Source organism: Eptatretus burgeri, chromosome 6 (genome assembly GCF_056783735.1).
Source record: "Eptatretus burgeri isolate ZD-2024b chromosome 6, Ebu_testis_v1, whole genome shotgun sequence".
NCBI lineage: Eukaryota > Metazoa > Chordata > Myxini > Myxiniformes > Myxinidae > Eptatretus > Eptatretus burgeri.
In genome coordinates this window covers 32,803,256-32,819,656 of record NC_140966.1, presented here as the reverse complement: position 1 = coordinate 32,819,656, position 16,401 = coordinate 32,803,256, and the positions used below count along the sequence as shown (strand labels likewise).

Sequence of the window (16,401 nt, the reverse complement as noted above, 5' to 3'; positions counted from 1 at the left end):
ATCTTATTTACCCCGTGTACGCCGCCCCATCACTCTCCCTTCCACAGATCTCCTCATGTCTCTGTTTCCCACTGTTTTGTCCTTCCCTCTCTCGCCCCTATTGTCTCCTGCCCCCCTTGTTGTGCATTCTCTGTGTTAGCTCTCATACGAGCCTCGACAATGTACACAATTTTTTTTTCTTCTTCTTCATGCTTAGCCGTGATGTCACCCGGGAGTCAACTGCCAGATTTGTACTGTCCACTGGTTACATCGCAATACAATTTAACTCAAACAGCAAATAATTCTCGATTTTCCACAAATGTGCTGAGTCAATGCATCCTTGCTGCTTGAAGTAATAAAACTGAGATGGTTTCATGCTACACCAATGGCCGAAAGACGGGAATAGGACAAGGTTTGTCCAAAATACCCAAATGTGGATCTGGCCGACAAAATGTTTGGTTTTGTGATTGGAACATTTTAGAGCACTGTTATGAAACAACAGAGATGGCAAGGTCTTGTGGTTATCTGCCACGATTGAGAGAGGATGCCATCCCCATGATTAAGTGGAAGAAACAGCCATCACTCAAAACTGGAAGACCATCTCTATTCAGTTACCAGCACATCTACATGGCCGATTTTAGTGGTGAATAAAACACCTCACCTCACCACCACCCCTACAATACCACCACCACCACCACTCTAGTAACACTCCCCCTACACTAGGGTGGGACATCGAAATGGCAGTGGGACACGAAATAACACAGACACGATGGTGGGACATGACACAGCATGACATGGCACGGACACGACATAGCACAACCACATAGCCATCCCGGGAAAATATGAAATGGGACAATTCAAAACATACAGGACACCTGGTCAGCCTGTGACAGTTGGACGAAGCATTTGTTGCCCATTTTGTTGGCGGTGTCCGAGCTGTGTCCTTATTGTGTCTTTCCGTGTTGTGTTCATGTCGTGTCCACGTCAAGTCGTCATGCCAAGCCATGTCATGCTGTGTCCATGCCGTGTGTCGTGCTGTGCCATATCATGCCCATACCATGTCGTGTCCGTGCCATGTTGTGTCCATGCTGTGTCGTGTCTGTGCCATGTCGTGCCATATCCGTGAAGTGCCCATGCTATGTCTCTGCTGGAGTAATATAACTAATTTATCAAGCTATACAAATAAAAGGCTGTGTGTGCCAGTGTGTGTGTGTGTGTGTGTGTGTGTGTGTGTGTGTGTGTGTGTGTGTGTGTGTGTGTGTGTGTGTGTGTGTGTGTGTGTGTGTGTGTGTGTGTGTGTGTGTGTGTCCTCCATAACTCCAAAACCATAAAACCTCGCAGCCTGAAACTTTGCATGCATCCTAAGAAAACTCCAAGGAAGTGCATAACTTCTTGCAGTGGCTGGCCATGGAAATAGATAGTTAGGTTTGTTTGATCATTACAAATGATCCTTCTGGAGTGACAAGGTGAGATTGAGTTTTGCCAGGTTTGAAAGGCATTTTACATTTGTCACACCAACATAACTCAATTCCGAATCAGGAGAGATCCATGCACTCACTGCTTGCCTTTCAGTGGGATGGGGTACTGCATGACAGAATGTGAACCCATCAGAGGTTTTCCAACCAGGGGTCGTTTATACGTATGAGGAACAAGAGTGGCCCACGATAGTCTTCGGGCACTCCACCATCAATAAATAATTAACTTGACAGCAAAGTCAGAAAGGCAGGATATAAAGGTATAGACTTCATGAGTGAATGAAGTCATAAAGGGAGTTAAAGGGAAGCTTTGTCTGCCTCAGGCAGTGAGCTAGACTATTAGAACAGGATTTTTTTTTTATCTCATTCTAATTTTAACCCCATCATGTTCGAAAAACATGTATGAGCAACATTCTCACCAAATCCAACCCCCTTTTTAAGAGAGTAAGCACAAAGAAACCAATCTTTAGAATGTGAGTGAAACCACATATTTATGATCAAATCGTTCAATACTCCACAACTGAATGTTTAATGTTGTGCTGGATTACGCATCAAGTGCGTCAACAGGGTCACATCGACGGGGTCTGCTAATGCTTCCCCATCGCACCAGAGCAATATGCTTCATGAATGGCTGAATGAAATGAAAACATGTTCAAGCGGAAAACGCAGCTTCCCCGGATGAGATCTGAATCCTGCCTGTCTGTTAAAACGAGTCTGTTTTACCAATTTTATCTCCTCCAGGGATTTATAAATGGAGCCAAAACGATTGACGCGTGTGTCAGAAGGCGGGAATCAGGTGACAAATCTCTTACGAAATAACATCTTCATTGAAAGACAGATGAGAATACAAAAGGAGAATACCAGGACAAAAATACCAGACTCAGCGGTGTTATGGTTAAATTGTCCACTCCGAATCTGAGTCAGTGATTTAAAACCCTGGCCAAGTCATACCATAGACAAAAATGTGCTGCTTCCTTGCTTAATTGGTATGTGCTTCCTTCCTTGGTATGTGCTGCTTCCTTGCTTAATGCTCAGCATTTAAAAGGATCACAAGGAATTTCGACGCAGGTGGAGGCCATTCAGCCCATCATGCCTGTGCCACATCAACACCACACCAATTTAACACCAGATCAAAATAAGAAAATGCCAAATGTTTTTTTGTTTTTTAAAATTAAATGTTTTTTGCTTTTTTTTCCACATTCTTTTCAGGGGAGGGGGTATGAGCTTGGGTAAAAAAAAAATAATAATAAAAATCACTGCTCACCTTCACTTTCATTCCACTTTTTTCCCACCTCTGGAACAAACTCCCACACTCTCTTCAATCCCACTCCTCCCTGCAGGTCTTCAAAACAGCTGTTCACCACCATCTCATATCTACCCCCATCCAAAACCATGATCTTTTCTACCCCCATTAATCCACTATCTTCAAATTCCCTGTTTCCTTCCTGAAAGTCCCTGTAGTACCATCTTATTTACCCCCATCCCTCTCCCTTCCACAGACCTATTGTCTCTATTCTCCACTATTTTGTATTTTCCTCTCCCATCCCTCTTGTCTCCTGCGTTGTTATATGTTTCTGCATATTAGCTCTTACAAGAGCCTTGACATGGTATAGAAAAAAAAAAAGCACACACACATCAACCACACAACACCCCTTGACGAGACCCCCACCAACACTCCGTACACATGCACACAATCATCCATCAATGCTCAAGCTTCCTAAAAGCCCTGCCAACATCCCTATCCCCCTCTATCTCCATAACTTCCAGGTACATATCTAATTATAATTTCAACTTCCCTACCGTTTCTGCTGCTACTACCTTTCCAGGGAGACCATTCCATGCATCAACTACTCTCTGAGTGAAAGACTCCTGCTTTACTACCATCTTAACTCTCCTCTTCTTTACTCTCAGGCTGTGGCCCTTGGTCCTATCACTGTCGACTCTGCTGAATCATTCATCTGCACTTATTTTGTCTTTCCCCTTCATTATCTTCAACATCTTTATCATATCTCCTCGTAACCGCCCCCTTTCTAGTGTCTAAAGCCCTGTTTCCTTCAGCCGCTACTCATAGCTCAGTCCAGCTCGGCCCGGAATCAATCTAGTAGCCCTGCGCTGAACCCTACATGGCATCTATGTCCTTCCTAAGTTGTGGTGACAAAAACTACACACAATATTCTCGATGTGGTCTCACAAAATTCCTATACAGTGTTAAAACCACCTCTTTTGATTTATAAATGATCCCCCTCCGAATACAACCAAAAACCCGATTTGTTTTACCGATAGCTGCCTGGCACTGTGCTGCCTGCTTACCTCCCGTATCTATTACCACCTCCAGATCATTTTCTTGTGTGACATGCTCCAAATATTCTTACCCATCCCAAACACCTTGCACTTGTTCAGGTTAAATTGCATCTGCCGTGTATATCTCTTTAGATAGAGCATGGTCAATCCCCATTGGTTGGCATCCATGGGGAGGAGGAAATTCCTCCTGAGTACGGTGAGAAAAGTGGCACCATTGTAATGGCATTGCTGGTTCCCAGAGTATCCCAGGAAGTGATGACACTTCCCCCAATCTCAGTCGTACAGCGGATAGGTGCAATACAGAGATGAATCGTGCACTTTTTAATAAAAGCATCAAACTTGGTAGACATAATCAGTTGGCCATTCCAAACAAAATTCGATGTAGTGCCATCCCAGTTTTTGCCTGTGTCGACTATGGTGGCCATATTTCAAAATGGCCACCGCCAAACACTAAAATAGCATATAACTCAGCAAGCAAGAGACCTCGGATCATAATTCTGGTGTCATATATATATATATATATATATATATATATATATATATATATATATATATATATATATATATATATATATATATGTCATATTGCCCCTGCCTCACACATTGCTCAGGTTGACGTCATGGAAACCAAGCCCTTCTTGATCACTGGAATCTCCTGCGATGAAGCTGGGTCAATGGGCTTATCACTTTGCCATCACAAATAGGTCGGTGGCCTCTCTGTCTTCTTCCACCTCCTTTCTGGTCTTGCACCTCCCTGTGCTTTGTCCCCTCCTCCCTCATTCCACCAACCCCCCCCTTCTCCAACTGGTACCTGGAGGGTGCACACAGTCCACCAACAATCCCTTTTTAGTGAATCTACCAAAAAGTTCCTCTTTTTTTTCACACCTGTAGAACCCACTTACAAATTCTCTCTCCACCCTTCTCCCCTCCCCCAAATTTTGCTTCTCTATCCATCTTATCCACCCCCTGCATTCTCCCATGCCCATTTCCTTACCTGTGCATCCCTTATTTGTTCGTCACTGTTTATTTTGTCCCTCAGCCCTGCTGTTGCCATTTCTACCTTCTCTTTCTGTTGTTCCTTTGTTATGTTGCATCCTGATCCATGTTCTAGCTCTTCCAAAAGCCTTGACTTAATAGAAAAAGTGGAGCTCAGTACAATTTTCGTTTTGATTCAAGAAATTTCATAGGAAAATACATTGACTCTATCAATAAAATTGAGCAAGGTATGAAATGCATAGCTTTAAGTAAGCCAATTTGTTTTGCTTCATTGTTGTCTTTGCAGTGAAAATAAAAACTTGGTTGAGGAACAGAAGGAACCCTTGAACAAGATTCAGGGAGGATGGTGTACCACTTGATTATTGCTGGCATTTTACTGCAGCTGCTGCAGGGAGGTGGAAGAAAGGCCAATGCACTTGCAGCAATCACAGGTTAGTCATAAAAGATAAGCAGTGTCCAAGGTAGCCCTGGAAAGGCAATGGCAAACCACCCAGTATAATCCTTGCCAAGAAACTGTTTTGGCAGCATCGACGCTCTGCAACAGAGGATGGTACATCAGAATCAGAAGACAAGGAAGCCTTTATTGTTTATACAAGTAAATACTGCAAAGAATAATGTAATTTATATAACCAAAATATTGGGATTCAAATCTCGTGTTACTATTCAAATACCTTTTAACAATCAAGTGTTTGTTTTATCAAAATTTTGTAGATGTACATCATGAAGTGCCAATCTATGTTTTAAGGCTTGACTCGATCTGTCAATAATTTTTGCATGTTTGTTTGTCCTCAATTCCAACTTGATCTCCCATTTCCAAAGTACCAGATGTGACGATTTCCTTTGAAGTACCCACCTGATGTGATGGAAAAAAAAAACAGCTGATCCTCAATACTCAAAATTAATGTTTTCCTTTTAAATTATGGTAAATTTGGTGAAAACTGAGCTTCAGTAACTGTCGCAGATCTTTATAAAACACAAAGTGCTTTGCAGTGTGAAAAACAAAATGCACATTGATGCAGGTACGTGTAAAACTGTACGTGCACTGAGGGCGAACAAGGAGGCCGATGTGCGAGGAATCTGTGAGCGGGTAGATCATCACCTGTGGTCAAGTGATTCTCGTCTTGCTTACAGGGGAATTCACGCATTGCGTTCCTCCTAGCCCGTCTCTCGGTGTACTGCAGTTAGAGCGGACGGTGGAGGGCTATTGAAATAGGAGTCCAAAGTGTAGGCCCGCTGGGCTGGTTACTTTACGTGGCTATACCAGGCTGATCGACCACTGTTGAGTTGGATGTCAGGGGTGCTCCTATCCCTATTGCTGACCCTCCATTCAACTGTGATCCACCTCCGTTTGTGGAAACACAGGCTGTGGTGAACAGGTTGAAATAGAGTAAAGCTCCTGGGAAGTGGCATCAATGCTGAACTTCTCAAGGCTGGTGGAAATGCTGTACTCGTGTCATTGCATGCAGTTCTGTGCTCTGCCTGAAACACAGGCACCATCCCAAAGAACTGAAAGAGGGGCCTTGTTGTCCCTCTCTGGAAAGGGAAGAGTGATCGCCAGGACTGCAACAAATAATGAGGGGTGACGCTGCTCTCAGTGCAGGGCAAGGTCTTTGCTCGGATAATTCTTGAACGGGGTTGCCACCATCTGCTTGAGCACCAGCGCCCAGAGCAGTCAGGCTTTACACCAAAGAGGTCAATGACTGACAGTATCCTTGCCCTTTGGGTCCTCACCGAACACAGACGAGAGTTTCTGCAGGAGCTGCTTGCAGCCCATGTTTATCTCTGCAAAATGTTTGATTCAGTGAATCAGGATGCCTTCTGGAGGATTCTTAATCTTCATGTGGTGCCACCAAAACTGATAAATCTGATGTATGAACTTCAGGGTGTCCCAAAAAAATATACAACTTTTCATCTGCAAAGAGGATGGTCATAACATGTTTTTTTTTTGAGATATATGGCTGGATAGAAAGCTGAAAGGTTGAAGTTTATTGTACCAATGTCAAAATTGTCACCAAAATTTAAATTTTGGTATAGAATCTTCGTTTTCCTTTAAACCACATGTTCGACGTAGGCTCCACGTTGTCCGATCACTGCCTGCAAACACGTTGTCATGTTCTTCATCACTTTGGGAAACGTTTCCTGAGGAATGTTCTGGATTTCTCGGTGGATGTTTTCCTTCAGCTGATCAAGGGTCTGAAGCCTTGGGTTTCCATAGATCCTGTCCTTGAGATACCCCCACAAGAAGAAGTCTGGAGTAGTAAGGTCAGGGGAATACGGTGGCCACTCAACGTCTTCGTGGAGGGAGATAAAGCGGCCCTCAAAATGTTGGTTGAGAAAACACCTTGTTTCCCTGGCTGTATGGGGCGGTGCCACATCCTGCTGGAACCACTGAGTTCTCATCTGGATCACGTTGTTTCTCCTACGGGCCTGAGTACGTAGCTCAGGCAAATAGAATTCCTGAATCATTTCGCGATAGTTCCTCTGGTTTACCGTACAAGTGCGTCCCTGGTCATCTTCAAAGAAGTATGGACCAATTATCCCATACCAACCAACCGCCACCCACATGGGTGACTTTGAGAACAGATCGAGGCACCAGTTCAGTTGATGCATTACCAGGATTTTCAGTTCCCCAGTACCGAAAGTTTTGCTTGTTTACCTCCCCGGACAAGTGAGCATGGCATTCGTCCGTCATGTGAAGTTTTTTGAGGAAGTCTGCATCTTCCTCCAACTTTCCTGAGAACCAATTTGCAAAGTCTAGTCGTTTGCGTTTCTGTTAATCAGTAAGCACCGTTTCCGTTTGAATTTTGTATGGAAAGGCATGAATGTCTTGGCGAACGATCCTCTGAACGGTGCTCTGATGAATGTTTGTCTCGGCAGAAAGTCATCGAATCGATTTTTTTGGGACTCTGAACGACTGCCTATCTCACCATTTCCACATTTTCTTCACTACGACCTGTCCTCTTCCGACCACTGTGACCCTTGGGAAAGTCACAGATGGTTCCCACATTGGTAAACTTTGCGATGGTGCACTTTATTATCCGAAAGTTTGGTGCATGGCGCAAGTGGATACCGAAAAGTCTCGAGTAAAGACGTTGCACCTGTATGACACTTTTCGTCTGGTGACAAAGTTCAACAATTTTCGTCTGTTGTTGTACGGTCAGTCTTGGCATTTTTCTGGCGCTTGCTTGGTATCAAAATAAACTTCAGGGTCTCTGCAACAAGAAATGAAGCATTAGTGACAAAATTACTGCTTTTTTTTAGGATCAAACGAAGCATTTTAAAAGTTGTATATTTTTTTGGGACACCCTATATACTCTGGTACTGAGAGTGCTGTGAGATGTGATGATACCATCTCCAACTTATTTCCAGTTATTACTGGAGTTCGTCAGGGATGTGTACTGGCCCCCACACTTTTCAGCGCTTGTATGGACTGGATTCTGGGGAGGTCGTCAGAGAGATCAAGCTACGGTGTGTCGTTTGGAAATATCAAGATATCTGACCTTGATTTCGCAGATGATGCTGTCATCTTTGTGGAGACTCTGGAGATCCTTTTGGGGGCCCTCGAGGTGCTGAATGAGGAGTCGGATCTGCTGGGAGTCCAGGTTTCCTGGGTTAAAACTAAGATCTAGGCTTTCAGTGACATCTTGGATGGTGCTATCTTGTCTGTACCTGATTTTGGTGAGGATGTTGAGGTCACGGAGAGATTCACTTTCCTTGGCAGTGATATTCATGTCTCTGCTGACTGCGAGCCAGAGGTCAATAGACGTCTGGGTCGCGCCTGGGAAGTCATGGATTCACTGGATCATGGGGTGTGGTGCTGTCAGTACCTGCGCAGGAGGACAAAAGTCTGAGTCTTCAGGTCCTTGGTGCTTCCAGTCTTACTCTACAGATGTGAGACTTGGACTCTGACCATGGATCTGACGGAGACTTCATTCCTTTGGTATCAGGTCTCTTCTGGAGAATCCTTAGCTATCGCTGGTCGGACTTTGTGTCCAACGAGCGGTTTCTGAGAAAGACTCAAATGACATTTGTTACCTGCATAGTTTGTGAGTGTCAGCTGTAGCTGTATGGACATGTGGCTCGTATTCCTGACATTGATCCTGCTCACAAGATTCTCTCAGCAAGGGAGCCTCGTAAGTGGAGGAGGCCAATGGGCTATCCACGTGCCTTGTGGTTGCAGCAGGTTGATGGGCATCTCAAGGAGATGGGGACGGGCCAGGCATCTGCCTGTGGGATGGACAGAGGGAGGCCCCTGGAGTACCGGTGGAAAGTGGACACAGCGACACGCTGCTCCGTAGCATGCTCCCATACCTGACCTGACCTTTCAAACCCTCTAGAATTACCATTTAGAACTCTAGAATTACACTTTAAAATTACCCTCTCGAACTATCTCCAATTATCCTTTAGAATTATCATTTGGAACCCTCTAGAACCCTTTGGAATTACACTTTAGAACCCTCTGGAATTATCCTTCAAATTACCCTTGAGAACCCTTTAGAATTACACTTAAGAATTACTCTTTAAAACCTTCTATAATTACCCTTTAGAATTACCCTTTACAATTATACTTTAAAATCATTCTTTCAAATTACCCTTTAGAATAATCCCTCAGAACCCTCTACAATTATACTTTGGAATTACCCTTTCAAACCCTCTGGAATTATACTTTAGAACCCTCTAGAACAGTGGTTCTTAACCTTTTTACCACCATGCCCCCTCAAGTAGTTGTTCCTTGCCTCCACGCCCCCCTCCCCCACCTCACATCTTTAACCAAATGATTAAAAATCCCTCCTGAATTAAAAGGAAAAACTGGAAAAAATGCGTGTTTTTAGTCTTTTTATTGAACAAAGAATTCCACATAAGCAACACTCATATACACAGCATATTTAATGAGATAGTGGACTGTTATTTATCTACCAAATTTTGAATGCGTTGTCGAATGCCAGAGAGAGCACAACGCAAGTTTTCTTCAACGTTCAGCTTGCTTCTGTGCTTGGTCTTGACGGCAACAAGCGTGGAAAATGCAGCTTTATAAAGATACGTCAATCCAAACATTGTCAGAATCCAAAGAGCTTGATGTGAGATCAAAGGGTAAACAGGAAGGTACATGACCCAGAACGTCTCTAGATCCAGTTTTTTGTAGTCTTCTTCAGCCGAGGAGTTGAACTTTAACTCAATAAACTCCTCTTGCACCTCGTCTGAAATATCAGCTACTTCACATTGAAATAGGTTCTTAATGAATTTCCCGGCTTCGCGCTTCTCACCTATATCCGGAAAGTATCTGATGAATTCTGCTTTCAACTCAGTCAGATAAGTAATTATTTGTTTCTTTAACTCAGAATCAAGGTAACTGTGAATGAGAGCAGAATCCAAGTTAGCAAAACTGGCTGTATTTCCATCCTGAATTCGACATTTCCAGAGGTCGAGTTTGGCCATGAAGGCTCGAATGACGTCATTGTGCATGATTATGTTGATGTTTTCCCCTTGGAATTTGAGGTTGATGGTATTCAGCGCTTCAAAGATGTCCACCAGGTAAGCTGGAGATAGCAAAAATCCTTCAGACTGGAACTTGTCATGGAGATCTGCTTTCTGCTGTGAATCTAGAAATGTTGCCACTTCTTATCGTAGTTCATAAAGCCGTCCAAGCATGTTTCCCTTCGAAAGCCATCGTACGTTTGTGTGGAAAAGCAAGGCTTGATGTTCAGAATCCATATCCACACACAGCTGTTTGAAGAGAAGACTGTTTAAGGCTCCAGCTTTGATGAAGTTGACTACCTTGATAGCCAGGTTCATGACATCCCTCATTTCAGCAGGTAGAGTTCTGGATGCTAAGGCTTCACGATGAAGGATGCAGTGCGTACCTAGAGCAGATGGACTTTTTTTCTTTCACTCTTGTTATGAAACCAGATTGCAACGCAAGCATGGCCGGAGCTCCATCGGTACACACCCTTTCCAGCGAGTCCCACGAAAGTTGATTTTCCTGGAAGAAGTTTGATACCACTTGAAAAATATCTGTTGCTGTTGTATAACTTTCCATTGGATGGCAGAAGAGCATTTCCTCTTTTACACTATTGCCCGACAGGAAACGAGCATACATCAGGAGGTGAGAACACTGAGCAACATCAGTCGTTTCATCCAACTGGATGGCAAATACAGGAGAAGCTCTTACTTGGTCGAGAACTTGATCTTTGATGTCTAGAGACATTTCATCGATCCTTGCCTTGATGGTATTGTGTGATGGAGAGATTTGGGAAAGCTTGTTTGCACTATCCTTCCCCAGAACGAGCTCTGCTGCACACAGTACACTTGGTTTTATGAGAGTCTCTCCGACATTATGGCTCTTTTTGATCTTTGCAATCAACATGGCGATCTCATAGGAAGCCTCAACAACCTTTGAAGTCTGTTGCTGAAATGCTCCGCTGCTGTCAATCTTAAGGCCCAGTCACACCTTGACATTTTAGCTAGCGATGGCAACGTATTAAAATTTATGTAAAACGCTGGCTTACGTTGAACTTTTGATGTTTTTTTTTAAAGATTCGGACGTATTCATAGCGACTTGGTCTTATGTATAACGCATTAGTAACGGACACAGAACGTTTCGTTGTGTTATAGATAACTTATACCAACGAATGCTGAACCTGTAGTCGGCCTACACAACCGATGCCCAACGATAGTCTAACTTGGGCATAGCTCGTTGCACGCATCGCCGACGATGTCGTGACGTAGCCTATTAAAAGGCTGACGCACAACGATTCGAATCATAACTGCCGTAGAAATGGAAGTGTCAACATCGCGGTCACACCTTGGCGATCTTGCCAGCGTATGCCGACCAAAGAAAAATGTGTCTAAAACGTTGGCGCACGTCAAATACGGTATGAGTAAGTTTGGTATACGTGAGTAGAACGCTAAAGTACGCTATCATACGTCAAGAAATTTTAAACATGTTCAAAATTTTACGACGTACTTGGCATATGACACACGTTCCGCATGCGATGGGGAATAGTTGTACACACGATATGCGGACGCTTATACACGTCCACAAAGGCTACTTATAAGCTACTCATAAGTCGAAACACATCGCGGTAATGTCTTTTTTATGCGAAACTTATTTCTAACTTATGTTTGACGTGCTTTGAACCAATTCTTTACGTAGTCCCAACACACATCGACGTATGTAGACGTATTCCAATGACGTCTTCCGGTCGACAAAAAAAATAAATGAACGTGTTTCCAACTTACAACTGCCATATAAAGACGTGTTCCCAGCGATTTTGGGAATTGGTATATAAAAATGCTGCTCATAAAAGGGGAACCCAACAGTGTTTTCGAGTCCTTTTTGAGTCGATGTCCATGTCAGCAGTAACAGTATCAGTATCAGTATTAGTATTAGTAGTAGTTTGTTCATGTTGGCAGTAGTAGGTGAGTGTGAGGGGGGAGGGTTAGGGTTATGATGGATCCTCCTTGCGTCCGCGTGTCCACGGGTAGGAGACATCTTTGCACCAATGTTCGAAGTTCTTCGCGGCTAATTTTTTATGGGGCTTTTTCAACAATGAGCTATAGCTTGTTTTTACGATTTAGGTCTATTCATAACGGGTTGGACAAATGCACAAAGAACTAATAATGTGCATAGAGCGCTTCAACAACTTATAGATACGGTATACCAACGAATAATTATCGTGTAGCCAGCGTTCACAAACTATGCCCAACGATAGCCTAACTTATCCATATCGTGCGGCAGTTTATCTTTGCCGGTGACGTGGGGTTTGCTATTCATAGGCTGCCACTCAACGATTTAAATGGCTGCATCTCCACTATTGAAAGTAGACGCTTGCGCTCAACAATTGGATTTTTTTTTACACTCAACGACTTTTAAACGGTACCACTCAGCTATTTTCATTGTTTACAATGAACGATTTAAATTGCTGTCACTCGCCTTTGTTTTATGACGCTGGCGCTCGGAAATTTTAATCGTTTCTATTGAACGTGCTAAATCGCTAAAACTCCACTATTGAAAGTAGACGCTTGCGCTCAACAATTGGATTTTTTTTACACTCAACGACTTTTAAACGGTACCACTCAACTATTTTCATTGTTTACAATGAACAATTTAAATTGCTGTCACTCGCCTTTGTTTTTTGACGCTGGGGTTTGGAAATTTGAAGCGTTTCTTCTGAACGTGTTAAAACGCTCAAACTCGACTATTTTAAATAGACGCTGCCGATGGACAATTGGAATCATAGCCAAGCTAGACATCGAAGTGTGAACATCCTCGTCATACCAAAGAAAAGTTTGAAGAATGCTGCAAATAAGTGTCCTGGCCGTGGCCGTGGACGCTGACGCAAGGACGATCCATTATACCGACGTCTTTCAGCCTATGAGTAACTTAAAAGTAACGTCTGTCGACATGTGGCAACGATCGCGTAACGTGCCAACAACACGTTAATCATAGGTTAGAAATAAGTTTCGGGTACGCTAAACATTACCTCGGCGTGTCTCAACTTATGATTAACTTACAAGTAGCATGTGTTAACGTCTGTCAACGATCGCAGACCGTACATACAACTTGTAGCCAGCGTAGCGGAACGTGTGAGTCATACGCCGGCATACGTCGTGAAATTTCAAGCATGCAAAAATTTGAGGACAACCGAAAAGTACAACGTTTAAAGCCAGCGTACAACGACGTATGGCAGTGTTTTTCAGCGTGCTCTCAATGTTATCAAAACTTACCCATAACGTATTGAACGTGTGCCAGCGTTTTAGAAAAAAATTTCAAAAATCGGCATACGTTGGCTAAAACGTCAAGGTGTGACTGGGCCTTTAGCTTGCTTCAAGGACTGCCTTTTTGTTTCAAAGAATGCCTTGGGTTTGGCAGCTTGAGCAGGATGCATCGTTTTCAAGTGGCGCTCCAAGCGTGTGGGCCGCATGCCATCATTGCTCAGAGGCTTGTCGCATATTATGCACTGGGGTGTCACCCTTTTGGAGGGACACAAATCCAAATCGAATATATTCGTCAAGATTATTCTGCATTTTTGCACTCATTGCGAATGATTTCACTTGAAATGGGTACTGCAAATCTGTGAAAAAAATTTTTAATATTAAAATTAAAATAAAATATAAATTTTAATATTAAATTTAAATAAATGTTAAATTTTAAAATGAATTTCAATACAGAAAATGGTCGGCCCAGTGGTGAATAGAAAACTAAAATTATTAAAGGCAATACTTTTATTCGTTTTATGTTCATCACGATATAATGCAAACACTTGTTAAGAGAATTCCAAAAATAATTAGAGAAATTCCGACTTTTTTTCTCCAGGCTCGCGCCCCCTCTGGAAATTACTCACTTCCATAGGTTAAGAGCCAATGCTCCAGAATCCTTTCAAATCCTTCAGAATTACTCTTTAGAACCCTCTCAAATTACCCTTTAGAATTACTCCCTAAAGGTATCCGGCGTTGCAGGGCAATTTTGGGTCCCTCCTCCCACTCCTCTGTTTTTCCACCCCTTCCGCTCCCCCTTTCCACCCCTCCCCTTGCTCCGAGCACCCCCCCTTCATCTGGACTCACACCCCACACCTTCCCCTCCCTCCTCCCACCTCATCCCTTCCCCTCCCTCCTCCCACTTCCACCCTTCTCCTCCCTCTTTCCTCAACTGTACCCAGCATTGCTCAGGATCTAACGTACATCTGTTGGACTACCACAATGAAGCACATATTTAGAGACAAACGTCACCCATTACTTTGCTGTTTGGAATACTACATACACACATATAAACACCCCTCACACACATATATATATATATATATATATATATATATATATATATATATATATATATACATATACACATATACATATATATATATATATATATATACATATATATATATATATATATATATATATATATATATATATATATATACACATATACATATATACACATATACATATATATATATATATATATATATATATATATATATATATATACACATATACATATATATATATATATATATATATATATATATGTATATATACACATATACACATATATATATATATATATACACATATACACATATATATATATATATACACATATACATATATATATATATATATATATATACACATATACATATATATATATATATATCTTCTTCTTCCTCTTTCGGCTTGCTCCCGCTAGGGGTCGCCACAGCGGACCAACTGTCTCCATTTTGCTCTATCCTCCACATCTTCCATTGACACTCCAACCACCCGCATGTCCGCCCTCACCGCATCCATGAACCTCTTCTTTGGCCTTCCTCTTCTCCTCCTGCCTGGCGGCTCCATCTTCAACATCCTTCTCCCGATATACTCCGTTTCCCTCCTGTGCACATGTCCAAACCATCGCAATCTCGCCTCTCTCACTTTGTCTCCAAACCGTCCTACCTGCGCTGTCCCTCTAATACACTCATTTCTTATCCTATCCATCCTCGTCACTCCCAACGAGAATCGCAGCATCTTTAACTCTGCCACCTCCAGCTCTGCTTCCTGTCTTTTTGTTAGCGCCCCCGCCTCCAAACCATACAACATAGCTGGTCTCACTACCGTCTTGTATACTTTCCCCTTCACTCTTGCAGCTACCCTTCTGTCACAAATCACTCCTGCAACTCTTCTCCACCCACTCCATCCTGCCTGCACTCTCTTTTTCACTTCTCTCCCACACTCTCCGTTACTTTGCACAGTTGATCCCAAGTATTTAAACCAATCCACCTTCCCCACCTCAACTCCTTGCAACCGCACCATACCACCACCCTCCCTCTCATTTACGCACATGTACTCCGTCTTTCTCCTACTGACCAACATTCCCCTTCTCTCCAGTGCGTACCTCCACCTCTCAAGGCTCGATTCAGCCTGCTCCCTACTCTCCCTACAGATCATGATGTCATCCGCGAACATCATGGTCCATGGAGACTCCAGTCTGATCTCGTCCGTCAACCTGTCCATCACCATTGCAAACAGGAAAGGGCTCAGAGTCGATCCTTGGTGCAATCCCACTTTAACCTTAAACCGGTCCGTCATTCCTACCGCACACCTCACCGCTGTCACACTGTCCTCATACATATCCTGCACGATCCTCACATACTTCTCCACCACTCCCGACTTCCTCATACAATGCCACAACTCCTCTCTTGGCACCCTATCATAAGCTTTCTCTAAATCCACAAACACACAATGTAACTCTTTCTGGCCTTCCCTATACTTCTCCATCAACATTCTCAAAGCAAACATCGCATCAGTGGTGCTCTTTCCTGGCATAAACCCATATTGCTGCTCACAAATCGTCACCTCTCCTCTCAACCGAGCTTCCACTACTCTTTCCCACAACTTCATGGTGTGGCTTAACAACTTTATCCCTCTGTAATTTCCACAGCTCTGCACATCACCCTTATTCTTGAAAATCGGAATCAGTACACTTAATCTCCACTCCTCCGGCATCCTCTCACTTTCCAAGACTTTATTAAACAATCTGGTTAACAACCCCACTGCCATCTCTCCTAAGCACTTCCATGCCTCCACTGGTATTCCATCTGGGCCAACCGCCTTTCCACTTTTCATCTTCTTCATAGCAGTCCTCACTTCATCCTTACTGATCCACCCC

The 16,401-nt window shown here is 43.1% G+C and overlaps 1 protein-coding gene across 2 annotated transcripts in view; it reads left to right on the top strand.

The window, feature by feature from the left end:
* The window catches only part of LOC147024513 (uncharacterized), a 90,558-nt gene that overhangs the window by 4,544 nt on the left and 69,613 nt on the right, over positions 1–16,401 (top strand). The window contains exons 1-2 of one of the 2 annotated variants that reach the window (XM_085884515.1): positions 4,441–4,459; positions 5,038–5,182. In XM_085884515.1, coding sequence (XP_085740641.1) covers positions 5,095–5,182 — 88 coding nt within the window. In that variant the 5' untranslated portion in view covers positions 4,441–4,459; positions 5,038–5,094. Of the gene's footprint in view, positions 1–4,440; positions 4,460–5,037; positions 5,183–16,401 lie in introns of those variants that run through there. The other variant, XM_085884514.1, reaches the window with a different exon arrangement.